Genomic DNA, 13,249 nt, shown 5'->3' with positions numbered 1-13,249 from the left:
TTATTAGTATAAAGTGAACATTTCAGGGAAGCAAAATATAGAATAATATTATGTATTTTTGATTGAAACCTGGATTGAAATATAACGAAACATCAGATTTTATTCCAAATAAAAACCATTGTGAGATTTCTATACTCTACGGACAGATTGGTGGTGGCTTTTCCGTGCCTGGTGGATAAGCACCCGCTGATCGGATGCGTTTCAAACCAATTCATCTCAAGCTCCTTCGTCATCGGTTTCCTCTTATAGCACAAACTCAAATGAGTTTGTGGTAGTACCACTTACCAAAGAGGCTCTTGTCAGGTCGCGCCGGTTCTCCGGATGTGCCAGTTCAAGTGTTGACTGTAGTACGGTAGTACAGTACTTCATGGTTTGTTCCGGTGGGAATCGCACACTTTATGATACATACTCCTCTGGATCATTATGCGACGATGATGACATAGGCGGAGGCTGAATTCGCTTCGTAGGAGAACGCATGGTTCCTCTTGACCATTTTTATCTAGGAACCATCACCTTTACAGCTGGAACGTTCGGGCCAGTTCATGATCGCTGCTCAGCTCACCAAATCCTGTCAGCATCCACATCCAATCGAAGGTTAGAGAATCTGGAACATAGGTGTTCTTCTTCAAGTTTTTTTACGGCGATGCAGGCGCTGGTTATATTCCATTTGGCGGGTTCAGAAGCTGCAGATATTGTTTTACAGAATTAGGTACCGCTTCTTTTTCAGACCTCCGAAAATTTCTTTTATTTTTGTGGTAATCAGATTCTCTCTGATGGATTTCGCATTTTTTTACAAGCAATGCAGCAGTGCTGCCAGAAATATTGGAAAAGAAGAAAAAGTTTGACGTCTCGCAAAGATATGTCAAAGTCGCTGTCAAACACACAGAAACACCCAAAAACACCCGAGGAACACCGTTCGACACAATTCAAGGTGTCAGAGTTTCCAACCCCCTGCTCCACACACTCACCTTGGAATTGTCGAAATACCTACTGTATTTATGTACCTACAATCCACCTATCCGCGAGCGATAATGGCGACAGCGGACACAACCGACTGGTTCGCATTTTGACGTTTCTTGGGGGGAAAGTCAAACCATAGATTTAATTTCAAGATGTTAATCTAAGGAATAAATCCAGTTCAATTTATGACGCCACTTGCTCCCCCAGTAAATTCGCCTGTACAGTAGACGTTCGCTAACTGCAACATGTTTACGTTTCACTTAGCGAACAAAATTCGATAACTGCAACGCCTGACAGACGTCAACAACACATCAATTGACGTTAAATGACCGTAAAGTTCATCCGGCTCTTCATTTGGGCTAACCTGGCGCACATTTTTGACGGTTAGCGGTGCGATAACTGCAAATTTGTTGCACTTACCGGACTTGCAGTTAAAAAGCATTGCAGTTAAACCACAGACAAACAGACGTAACACTACGAACATTTTCAGATTCAAATTATAGTCACGGAAACATGTTCGCCCAATGCTAAAAGGACTGAGTTTGGCCAACCATCAACTAGGTGGCGGTAGTGGGCAAACGTCAAACTCGAACAAAAACGATGCGAGCGTCACGGGTGGGCAGTTGGCCAACTATCAAATTTTAAAATAGACCGTTAAATAGGTGTACGATGGGAGTTATCAGAGTGTTACGTCTGTTTGTCTGTGGTTAAACCGTTTGCACCGACCGAACGTCTACTGTACCTCATTTCGCTTGAAGCGGCGCCTTCACTCATCTTTTTCGCCACTTCATCAAAGCAAACAAATAATTCAGGAATTTCGTAACCAAGATAACGAGCAGTTGTTGTTTATTTACTTTAAGATGAACACAATTTCTAGAACGTCATGAAGGTCTTTTTGACCCCGGGAAAAATTTGTGGAACGAATGACAACGTACCGAAACCAGGGGGTTGGAAACTCTGACACCTTGAATTGTGTCGAACGGTGTTCCTCGGGTGTTTTTGGGTGTTTCTGTGTGTTTGACAGCGACTTTGACATATCTTTGCGAGACGTCAAACTTTTTCTTCTTTTCCAATATTTCTGGCAGCACTGCTGCATTGCTTGTAAAAAAATGCGAAATCCATCAGAGAGAATCTGATTACCACAAAAATAAAAGAAATTTTCGGAGGTCTGAAAAAGAAGCGGTACCTAATTCTGTAAAACAATATCTGCAGCTTCTGAACCCGCCAAATGGAATATAACCAGCGCCTGCATCGCCGTAAAAAAACTTGAAGAAGAACACCTATGTTCCAGATTCTCTAACCTTCGATTGGATGTGGATGCTGACAGGATTTGGTGAGCTGAGCAGCGATCATGAACTGGCCCGAACGTTCCAGCTGTAAAGGTGATGGTTCCTAGATAAAAATGGTCAAGAGGAACCATGCGTTCTCCTACGAAGCGAATTCAGCCTCCGCCTATGTCATCATCGTCGCATAATGATCCAGAGGAGTATGTATCATAAAGTGTGCGATTCCCACCGGAACAAACCATGAAGTACTGTACTACCGTACTACAGTCAACACTTGAACTGGCACATCCGGAGAACCGGCGCGACCTGACAAGAGCCTCTTTGGTAAGTGGTACTACCACAAACTCATTTGAGTTTGTGCTATAAGAGGAAACCGATGACGAAGGAGCTTGAGATGAATTGGTTTGAAACGCATCCGATCAGCGGGTGCTTATCCACCAGGCACGGAAAAGCCACCACCAATCTGTCCGTAGAGTATAGAAATCTCACAATGGTTTTTATTTGGAACTAGCTGTCCCGGCAAACTTTGTCTTGCCAATCTTCTGGTGGTTTGACAGCTTCTGAGCTCATTTAAGCACCGCTTTCTAGATTGGTTTTCTTTCCGGTTCATTAAAAATCAGTATTTTCACAATTTTCATACCTTTTTAAATGTTTTTCGTAACCTTTTTTGCATATAAACACAGCCACCATGAATACGAATCAAACCCTGCATAAGTCATCCTGATCGGTTCACCCGTTCGTGAGTTTTGTTGCCTCAAAGAGACTTCAAACTCATTTTTATATATATAGATAAAATCTGATGTTTCGTTATATTTCAATCCAGGTTTCAATCAAAAATACATAATATTATTCTATATTTTGCTTCCCTGAAATGTTCACTTTATACTAATAACCGCAATCATCGTTCCATTTGATACAAATGGAATTCGCCTTGTCTACGGTTATGGTCTCTCATCGATTTTTTTTATAAATACGGGGTTATAACGAGATTCACTCGTCCATGTCGGTTCCAACAGATATTTGATATCCGCGTTTACAACAGCCAACTAACTCTAATGTTGTGCTAAAACAAGAACCTGTTCAAATATCGAAGGCCGCCTTTCCTCAAAGTGACTACTATTCGCATCGTCCCCTTCGTTGTCGCTTCCGGTAGACTACTTCCTTCATTTTTAGCGCCCCTTCTGCCACCACTTGCAAAACGGTTCCACAACGATGATTGGCCCAGTCAGGATCCAGGATCTCCGCTCCTTCATCACTGATTATCTTGCTTCATTTCTTTGTGAATACGATGCACCGGCGACGCTGAGAGTCTGGAAATGGATCACCTTCATCATTGGCTTCGGTTGCTGTGGTGGCGAGGGAGCAGCCGGGACGGTTTGTTGGAAGTGAAGATTCCAATGCGGAGGTGGACTTTAGCGTTCGTCCCTTCGGTTCTTCACCCTCTGGCCGTTCTGTAATAGAGTAACCACAATGAGAATCACCCTCCACTTGTCGGTTCTCGTCATCCGATACGCGGTCCATGGTGGTTGGACAGGATTTCATTTATATACTGTATCGACTCCGTCAAGCTCGGAGGTTCGGAGCTCTTCACTGAAAACGTACCTGGTCCTCCGCTGCTGCCTGTACTCGGTTCTCAGCTTTCTGGTTGCTGCCTGGTCCGCTCCGCACAGCGACGACGGCGACGCAAACGTTGTTTGGAAATGTAAACATCGGCAGAACAGTGATGCCAAGAAAATAAAAAATAATCATGGTGGAACATTTGAAAGGTGTTCGAAGGTGTTTTTGGAGTGCGAAATGGGTGTTTAACACAAGGTGTCAGAGTTTCCAACCCCCTGGTGTGGAGGATTAAAAGTAGTAAATTAACCATTGTGTGGAGCTTTTGCAAAGGTTGCTGGTTATAATGCTGGAGGAAGAGTTTCCCAGTTCAAAAGAGAGGAATCACCCCGGAAAATGCTCCAAGCAAGAAGAGTATCTGCAGAGATTCACCCGAGAGGAATTTCTCGTATATTTCCCCAAAGTAATTCCAAAGGTGATTGATTTCTTAGCAATTCCTTCGAAGATGTCTTCCCCTTGGATGTCCTCTTCCGAAGATTCCTGCAAGCGGAATTTATTCATCGATTATTCTTAGCGCTGAGCACTTTTTGTAATAATTCCCCTAAAAGGAATTTTAACGGAGATTGTCCCAGACCTTCGGAATTCCTCGAGATATTCACATCGGAATTTCTTCATGTGCCGAAATTCCTCCACTAAGACCGCTCCTCGGACCGCTCCTAGAATTCATCATGATCAAATCATGATAAATATTCGCAGCGGCAAGAATTCAAGAATCTTACAGGCAGGTCTAGAGGCAAGCAGTCCAATTTGGGCCAATCACAATTCTGTCAGGTGTGTTCTTTCTGTAATTTCCTCTTCGATACCTCCACGAGTTCCCTCTTAGAGATTCTCCTAGGAATTCCTACTCCGATTTTCTAGGAGTGTCTTCCGGGAATTCCTCCAAAAGTTGCTTCTGAGATGCCCTCTGGGATTTATTCAGATGTTTCATCGGAGATTAATCCCGAAAACAACTCGAAAAAGAATCATGAGAAATTTGGGGATAAATCTCAAGACATTCCAGAAGGAACTTCTGAAGAAATCACAGGAATTCTAAAGGATACCGAGAAAGAGTTCCTGGAGATATTGGAGAAGGAACTCTTCGACGAATTTTAGAAAGAACACCTGGAGAAATTCATGAAAGAATGCTTGGAAGCGAGCTTGCACGGAGAAACAAAAGTACCCAAAAGTGAGTTCATTCCACCCAACTTCGAGGTTGCGTGCGGGAAGCCAATTTTGAGTTGATGGAGTCGATGTTGAGGTAGGTAGTTTGCATTTAGGCGTATACGGCCAAACTACTTATAGCCGAAGTTCTTTTTACTCAACCGTCAGTTAAAATTACTCAACTTTCGGTAGTATGTCACTTACTCAATTTTGGCTTCCCGCATCGAACTCTCAAAGTTGGGTTGTTTTGCTATTCACTCTCTGACAACAATAAAGGGAGCGAATGAAAGGGGTTGCAAAAAAGAACTCAAAAGTGAGTTTAAAAATACTCAATTTTGGGTTCTCTTGTTCTTCAGTGTGGAAGAATCACAGAACCAACTTTTGGAAGAATCCGCGAAGGAACTCCGTGACATTCCAGGAAGAGCAGACGAGGGAATCCCAGTAAAAGTTCCAGAAGGTATCCGAGAAAAAAATCGTGAGGTTCCAGAAAGAATTCCGCTGGCATCACAAAACCAAAATTGTTTTGCCTCGCTTTTTGTTTTTGGTGAAAAAAAACCAAAAAAACCTTGGCTACGACCAAAACGTTGCATGCTTCTGTTCTGGTTGACCAAAAGCGTATATATTTTTTCTCAACGTTTAAAATTCATCCCAACTTCCACTGGCCCGGCCAAGTATACTTCGAGCACAGAGAAACAGACGTAACTCTTGGAACAAATTTCAGTTAAAAACGTCGTCACGAAAACGTAATCGCCAAATACTAATCATGCTGTGCTTGGTCGAGCAACCACTAGATGGCGGTAGTGAGCAAACGTCAAACAGGAGCAAAAACGATGTGAGCGCCGCGAGTGGCCAATCGACCAACTACCAAATATTTGAATCCACTGTTAAAAAGGTGATCGATGGACCGCGAGTAGAGTGTGACGTCTGTTTCTCTGTGCTTCGAGTCTACAAGTCTACAAGTCGATTTTCCTGAGTGTATTATTCCGGCATTCAATTTTTTGCCATTTCGAGCATAATTTTGCCTAGTGTGCGCGCATCTGAAAGTCACAAAATTCATCCTGGAAGGATTTTTAAAGAAATGAACATTGGCTGACGTTTCATCCTTTTTGGGCACAAATTGCCCTCGGGCACACGCACTCAACCCCGCACTCCAACTTTGACAGTTCCATCCTCAAAACAAACCGTGTTTTTGCGTTTTTCCTCGCATGTCGTGTTGGGCGGAGGAAAATTTCTTTGAATTTCCGTGGAAAAAGTGGCGAAAACGTAAAGAAATCGGTTTTGAAATAGTGGAAAAAGTGATTGAACAACACGCACCATGCCGCGAATTATGATAAAGGGTGGTGTTTGGCGCAACACCGAGGTAAGTGTGCCGCCGGCACTCGCAATCGTTTGGATGCAGATGATCATGATGAAAATCGATTTTCTTTTCTCCGCAGGATGAAATCCTCAAGGCGGCGGTGATGAAATATGGCAAGAACCAATGGTCGCGAATTGCCTCGCTGCTGCACCGGAAGTCGGCCAAGCAGTGCAAGGCCCGGTGGTACGAGTGGCTGGATCCGAGCATCAAGAAGACCGAGTGGTCCCGGGAGGAGGATGAGAAGCTGCTGCATCTGGCGAAGCTGATGCCGACGCAGTGGCGAACGATTGCGCCGATCATCGGGCGGACAGCGGCGCAGTGCTTGGAGCGGTATGAGTACTTACTGGACCAGGCGCAGCGGAAAGAGGAAGGAGAGGACGGGTCGATGGACGATCCGAGGAAGCTGAAGCCGGGCGAGATCGACCCGAATCCGGAGACGAAGCCTGCGCGGCCGGATCCGAAGGATATGGACGAGGACGAGCTGGAGATGCTGTCGGAGGCGAGAGCTAGGTTGGCCAATACGCAGGGTAAGAAGGCCAAGAGGAAGGCGCGGGAGAAGCAGCTGGAGGAGGCGAGGAGGTTGGCCGCGCTGCAGAAGAGGAGGGAGTTGAGAGCTGCGGGAATTGGATTGGGGAACCGGAAGCGGAAGTTGAAAGGGATTGACTATAACTCGGAAGTTCCGTTCGAGAAGACTCCGGCGCCGGGATTCTACGATACTTCGGAGGAATTTGTGGTTCCGATTGCGGCGGATTTCTCGAGCTTGAGACAGCAGCAGTTGGACGGGGAGTTGAGGACGGAGAAGGAAGCCAGGGAGCGTAAAAAGGATAAAGAGAAGCTGAAGCAAAAGAAGGAGAACGATGTTCCGTTGGCGATGCTGCAGAATCAAGAACCGGCGAAGAAACGCTCCAAGCTGGTGCTGCCGGAACCGCAGATTTCGGATCAGGAGTTGCAGCAGGTCGTGAAGTTGGGGCGGGCCAGTGAGATTGCCAAGGAAGTGGCTTCGGAATCGGGGGTGGAAACGACGGATGCCCTGCTGGCAGATTACAGTATAACTCCTCAGGTGGCGGCTACTCCCAGGACTCCTGCTCCGGTGACGGATCGCATTCTGCAGGAAGCTCAGAACATGATGGCGCTGACACACGTGGACACGCCCCTGAAGGGCGGAGCAAATACTCCTTTGACCCAGTCGGATTTCTCCGGGGCTCTTCCTCAGAGTCTAGTCGTTGCCACGCCCAATACGGTGCTGGCCACTCCTTTTAGATCGACTCGTGGCCCAGATGGAGCTGCCACCCCAGCAGGATTCCTAACTCCGGGCTCCGGAGCATTGGTTCCGGTTGGAGCTACTCCAGCCCAGCCGGGAGCGACCCCCAACTTTGTCCGAGACAAGTTGAACATCAACGCAGAGGAAACAATGTCCGTGACGGAAACCCCGGCTGCCTACAAGAACTACCAAAAGCAGCTCAAGTCATCTCTGAAAGAAGGACTTGCTTCCCTGCCAACTCCAAGGAACGACTACGAAATCGTGGTCCCGGACAACGAAACGGACGAACTGGCGGACGATGGCACCGGAGGGGAACCATGGGTGGCGGATCAAGCCGATGTTGATGCCCTCCGTAAGCAAGAGCAACGCGCCCGGGACGCCAAGGAGCTGTCCCTTCGCTCACAGGTCATCCAACGAGAACTCCCGAGACCCCTGGATATCAACATGACTGTCCTTCGTCCCTCCAACGAAATGCACGGCCTGACCGAACTCCAACGCGCCGAAGAGTTGGTCAAGCAGGAAATGGTCAAAATACTCAACTACGACGCCATCCGCAATCCAGTGGTCAACCCACAAGCTCCACCCGTCAAAAAGAACCCCCTGGCCCAGCATCTGGCCTATCTGGAGCAGCACCCGTACGGTGACATTGACGAATCGGACCTGGACGCCGCCAAAGACCTCCTCAAAGAGGAAATGGGTGTCGTCAAGGGCGGAATGGCTCACGGTGACCTCTCCCTGGAAAGCTACACCCAAGTCTGGCAGGAATGCCTCTCCCAGGTCCTCTACCTTCCCAGCCAGAACCGCTATACCCGTGCCAATCTGGCCAGCAAAAAGGACCGCATCGAATCGGCCGAGAAACGGCTCGAAATCAACCGCAAGCACATGGCCAAGGAGGCCAAACGATGCGGCAAAATCGAAAAGAAACTCAAAATTCTTACCGGAGGCTACCAAGCACGCGCCCAGGCTCTCGTGAAGCAGTTCCAGGACACCAACGAGCAGATCGAGCAGAACAACCTGGCCCTATCCACGTTCAAATTCCTCGCGTCCCAGGAGGATCTGGCCATTCCCAAGCGCCTCGAGTCGCTCACCGAGGACGTAATGCGTCAAACCGAACGTGAGAAGGCACTTCAAAAACGCTACGCACAACTGACCGAGGAATTTCGGGAGCTGTTTAGGGACGAGTTGGGACCGACGCAGCAGGTTCAACAGCCGCAACCACAGCAGCGACAGCGCCGGCAGAGACACGAGCAGCAACCCCAGAGGATGCAGAACGGTAAGAAGGAGGAGGTGGTGGATGAGGTTGTAGCGGAGGAACAGCAGCCCCAGCAGGAGGAAGCCGTGCCGAAGGAAGCTGCCGAGGAGAGGGAACAGCAGCAGCAGGAGGAAGAAGTGGAACAGCAACCGGAGGAGCAGGATGAGCAGCCTCAAGAGGATGGGGAACCGATGGACTGCCAAAGGGATGATGAGGAACAAGAGTAAGGGCGTGAAGTGGAGGCATGCTACAACTAAAATCTATAATTATCGACTATTTGTAACAGTTACTTAGTAATAGTGCTACGATCATAAAATCTTCATTAGGATAATACAGAATGAGTTATTTTTTGTGAAATCTCCAGTTTATTCTTTGGCAATTGTGCCGTACAGAAGTTTTCCTTTGGTATCTCTCAGGATCTTGGCAATAATTCGCAAACAACAGCCTGAGTTTAGTGACTTTCGCTGCAGCTAGAGGGATGGCCATCACAAGCACCAGCACTTACTTTGCACGCAAAGACATTCTTGAGCACACCTGGATACATCCAAATGGCATCAAATAGACTTTGTCCTGGTGGACGGCCGACACTTCTCGTATGTGATGTCATTCATGTGAGGACCTTCAGAGGACCAAACATCGACTCTGCTATCTATATCGTTGTCAGTAAGAATCGAGAACGGTTATCATCTTGGGTGAACTCAAGGATTCAGCGACCGTTGCGTTTCAATATCCAGCGCCTCTCAGCAGAAGGTATGGCAAATAAGTATCGCAAGACTAATGCAAGGCAAGGATTCCATTAGATTCCTCTAAGATTTCTTCACGAATTACAACCAGGATTCTTCAGGATTTTTTTTTTCAAGAATTCCCTTTTCAAAAAATATTCTTGTGAATTATCCAAAGATTATTTTAAAATTTCTTCAAGAATTCGCTTAGCGATTTTTCCAAGGATTCTATCATAATTCTAATCTTTCAAAAATCAACGATTTCGCCAAGCATTTCTCCAAGAAGTCATCTTTGCGTTCCTTCAGAAATGAATTCAGGAACTCCTCCACGCTTGCCATAATGGCGGATGCTCTAAAAACTTTGACAGTACTTGTGCCCCATGCACTGAACTGAAATTATGAGAAAACAATCTCAGCAAACTTAGAAATCCAGAGAAAAACTTTCAGCTGTCAAAAGATGAAAATTGCTTCCAAAAAAGTTGTTTCACGTTTTCCATTTAATATTTATTTTATATTTTAGGATCAGGATTCAGGATTGTAGAGTACCTTCACGGAATATTCCTTGCGTAGGTCCTTTTCGGAGTATTGGGCAAAATTATCTCAACTATTCATGGAGTCGGAGTCTTAGCAGCTGCAGCATCACAAATCGTGACCCGAGAAACTCGACCGACTTGTGACCAACACAGGTTATACGCACTGCTCGTGTAGAAGAATCAATCCGGCCAGGAACGGGCTGGGCTCCGGACGTCAGTATCCTTCCAACGATATTATGACGTGCTTCTAGCTTGCCAGGTCGAGGCCTGTCCGCGGCATAACGTGACGTGGTGAGAAGCACGCCATACATAATATCGTTGAAAAGACATAGATGCCCGGGATCCGGCCCGATGGAATGAACATAGCCCTTAGGGCCTGTCCATAAACTACGTAGACTCTTATGGGGGGAGGGGGGGGGGGTCTGGTCAAAGTCTACGGCCCATACAAATTTCAAAATTTTTGTATGTAAAAAAGTCTACGGTGGGGGAGGGGGGGGGGTCTGAGATGGCCAAAAGAAGTCTACGTAGTTTATGGACAGCGCCTTAAGGTGAACATATGACGAAGCCACAGGCAAAATTTTCAAAAGCACAAATCTGAAGAACCATTGGACGGTTTGCTCTGAAAAGTTGATCGATTGGTCACCACCAGCGGGTAACCAATCGATCAACTTTTCAGTGCAAACCGACACGTGGTTCTTCAGATTTGTGCTCTTGAAACTTTTGCCTGTGGCTTCGTCATATCTTCACCTTAAGGCTCTGCGTATATAAGCTATTTTACGAGACGTTTTTTCGGTGGGCCGCTCATTGTTATTGTTTACATTTGATGTTTTTGTTTTCGTGAAAAGTAGCATAACATGTGGTAAGCACCAATCAATTCTTTACTGGCAGAGATGTTTCGGTTTCTAATGTGGCATGTTTCGGTCCCCCGAGCTGCACGATGTCACTAGCAGACGAGAAAACATCCCTGCGGTCTACGGGTATTGATTATAGTGGGCGGATCGGTGAATTTTTTGCAGAGAAATGTGCTCCGTTTGATTGATGGGGCTGTATCACATGTTATGCTAGTAGAAACGTAAATAAATGGGCCCACCGGTTTAACCTCAAAACTGGTAAACACTCCAAAATCAGCTGATTCGAAACGTCTCATAAAATGCCTTATTGTTATGCCTTATAAAAACTTCACCTGACTCCCACAGTTACATTTCAGACCTGCGGCTTCTGAATTAATGAAACTTTCTTAGGCATACCGATTTTCTTAGTTTCCCTGACAAAACTACATTTGGAGCATCTAGTAAAAAATCCCGATAATGGTGGTACTGCTTATTCCTTAAAGAAAACGATGGGATACGTGGGAATTTGCTTATGGTGCTGGGAGCCTGCCTGTAATAAAGAGTTACACACAGATACGGGAGACAGAAGGGGTTATTGTGACCTGGTTATTTTTCTGTTAGTTATTCCTGTCTGGATTTTTCTAAACGATGCGGACTATGAGCCTCTGCACGATTTTATGCTGGCCTGCTTTATCTCACAGAAAATGTTTACATTTGAGCGGTGTCGCTCCGCTCAAACGTCAAATCTTCGGTGAGAGTAAGCAGGCCAGCAAAGTAACATGCATTTCTCTATAGGGGACTGCATGAAATTCTCTTTCACTCTTACAGAAAATTTGTAAACAACAAGGCCAAGAAACGTCAAAATCCCATACAAAATCAAAACAATGCAGTGCCCTATATCGTAGATACACTAGACAGGCAAGTAAGACTCATTCAAGTGATTCTTTCTCTCGAGCATCCATTCAGTAAGTTGGGTTGTCACGGCCAAGTCTTATAAATTAACACCAATGAAGGGATCCGAGGACAACAGTCCGTAAAGGTATCCAATTAGTTTTCCTAGCTTCCTGAACCTAAAATATAAAGCAAATTTTCAAAAAGTAATTATCTATATATATAAAAATGAATTTCTGTCTGTCTGTCTGTCTGTCTGACCCTTATGGATTCGGAAACTACTGAACCGATCGGCGTGAAACTTTGTATGTGGGTACTTTTGGGGCCGGGGAAGGTTCTTAGCATAGTGTGAGACTCCTCCGGTCGCTGGAAAGGGGTGCTCCCAAAGAAATGAACCGGAAATGAGCTGAGTGAGAAGTTCAACACGGTCGCAAACAAAACCAATCTAGAGTGCGGTGCTGCGATGCGCCCAACAATTGTCAAATTTCAATTGGCAATTCAATGTTTGCCCACCGCACCCTTATTTTTGGCCCCGGAACCTATCGGCTCGGTTTCGGAGGGAATAGGAGACGAACAGTGACGTACTAGATTTGTAGTAATGAGCTGAATTTTAGTATGGTGAGAAGGTAAATTCTCCGTTTCTGCAATAAAATGGTACAAAAAGCGTGGGTATTATGATTCCTTGCCTAATTTGATGCTGTTTGAGCAAAACTTTGGGTAACTGTGTTGTTGTTTTCTCCATTTCTCGCAACTTAAACAACACAGTTACCCAAAGTTTTGCTCAAACAGCATCAAATTAGGCAAAGAATCATAATACCCACGCTTTTTGTACCATTTTATTGCAGAAATGGAGAATTTACCTTCTCAACATACTAAAATTCAGCTCATTACTACAAATCTAGTACTACACCAAACGTGCCCCATTAACAAACCAAATACCCAGGCTGCTGGTCTGAGCCGACGGCAGCCTCCAGGGTGGGTCTCACGGCCTCTTCTGGCTCCGGGTCACAGGGCGTATCGAACTGGTGGCTTCGGAGGCAGGATGGAATCTTCAGAGGCGGTCGGCGGGGCAACGACAGTCAGTGGTAGCTGGGGCTGCTTTCTTCGGCCGCCCGACTGCATTTCTTCGAGTCTGGACTGCTCCCCGCCACTGCCCGTGCTTTGGTCCGAAATGGCCAGCTTTCGACGGCCGGGCGGAAAACGTTTGGCCGAAATGGTGATGACTTCGACCGGAGGAAACGTCCTCGAGGTGACCGGAAACGGATGACCAGGCCAAGCTGGTGGGGCTTCGGGCACGTGGAATTGCCCGCACTTTGGTTCCAAAATGGCCGGCTTTCGACGACCGAGCACTGAACGAATGGCTGATATGGGGATGGCTCCGGCATGAAGAGATGTTCACGGGG

The 13,249-nt window shown here is 46.3% G+C and overlaps 1 protein-coding gene across 1 annotated transcript; it reads left to right on the top strand.

The window, feature by feature from the left end:
- The first annotated feature begins 6,164 nt into the window (after positions 1-6,164).
- Positions 6,165-9,201, top strand: LOC134285041 (cell division cycle 5-like protein). Its single transcript, XM_062844952.1, has 2 exons — positions 6,165-6,360; positions 6,437-9,201. The coding sequence occupies exons 1-2, from the start codon at positions 6,316-6,318 to the stop codon at positions 9,095-9,097; spliced, it is 2,706 nt and encodes a 901-aa protein (XP_062700936.1). The 5' UTR covers positions 6,165-6,315; the 3' UTR covers positions 9,098-9,201.
- The last annotated feature ends 4,048 nt before the right edge of the window (positions 9,202-13,249 follow it).

Source organism: Aedes albopictus, chromosome 1 (genome assembly GCF_035046485.1).
Source record: "Aedes albopictus strain Foshan chromosome 1, AalbF5, whole genome shotgun sequence".
Classification (NCBI taxonomy): Eukaryota; Metazoa; Arthropoda; class Insecta; order Diptera; family Culicidae; genus Aedes; species Aedes albopictus.
This window is presented reverse-complemented; position numbering and strand designations above follow the sequence as displayed.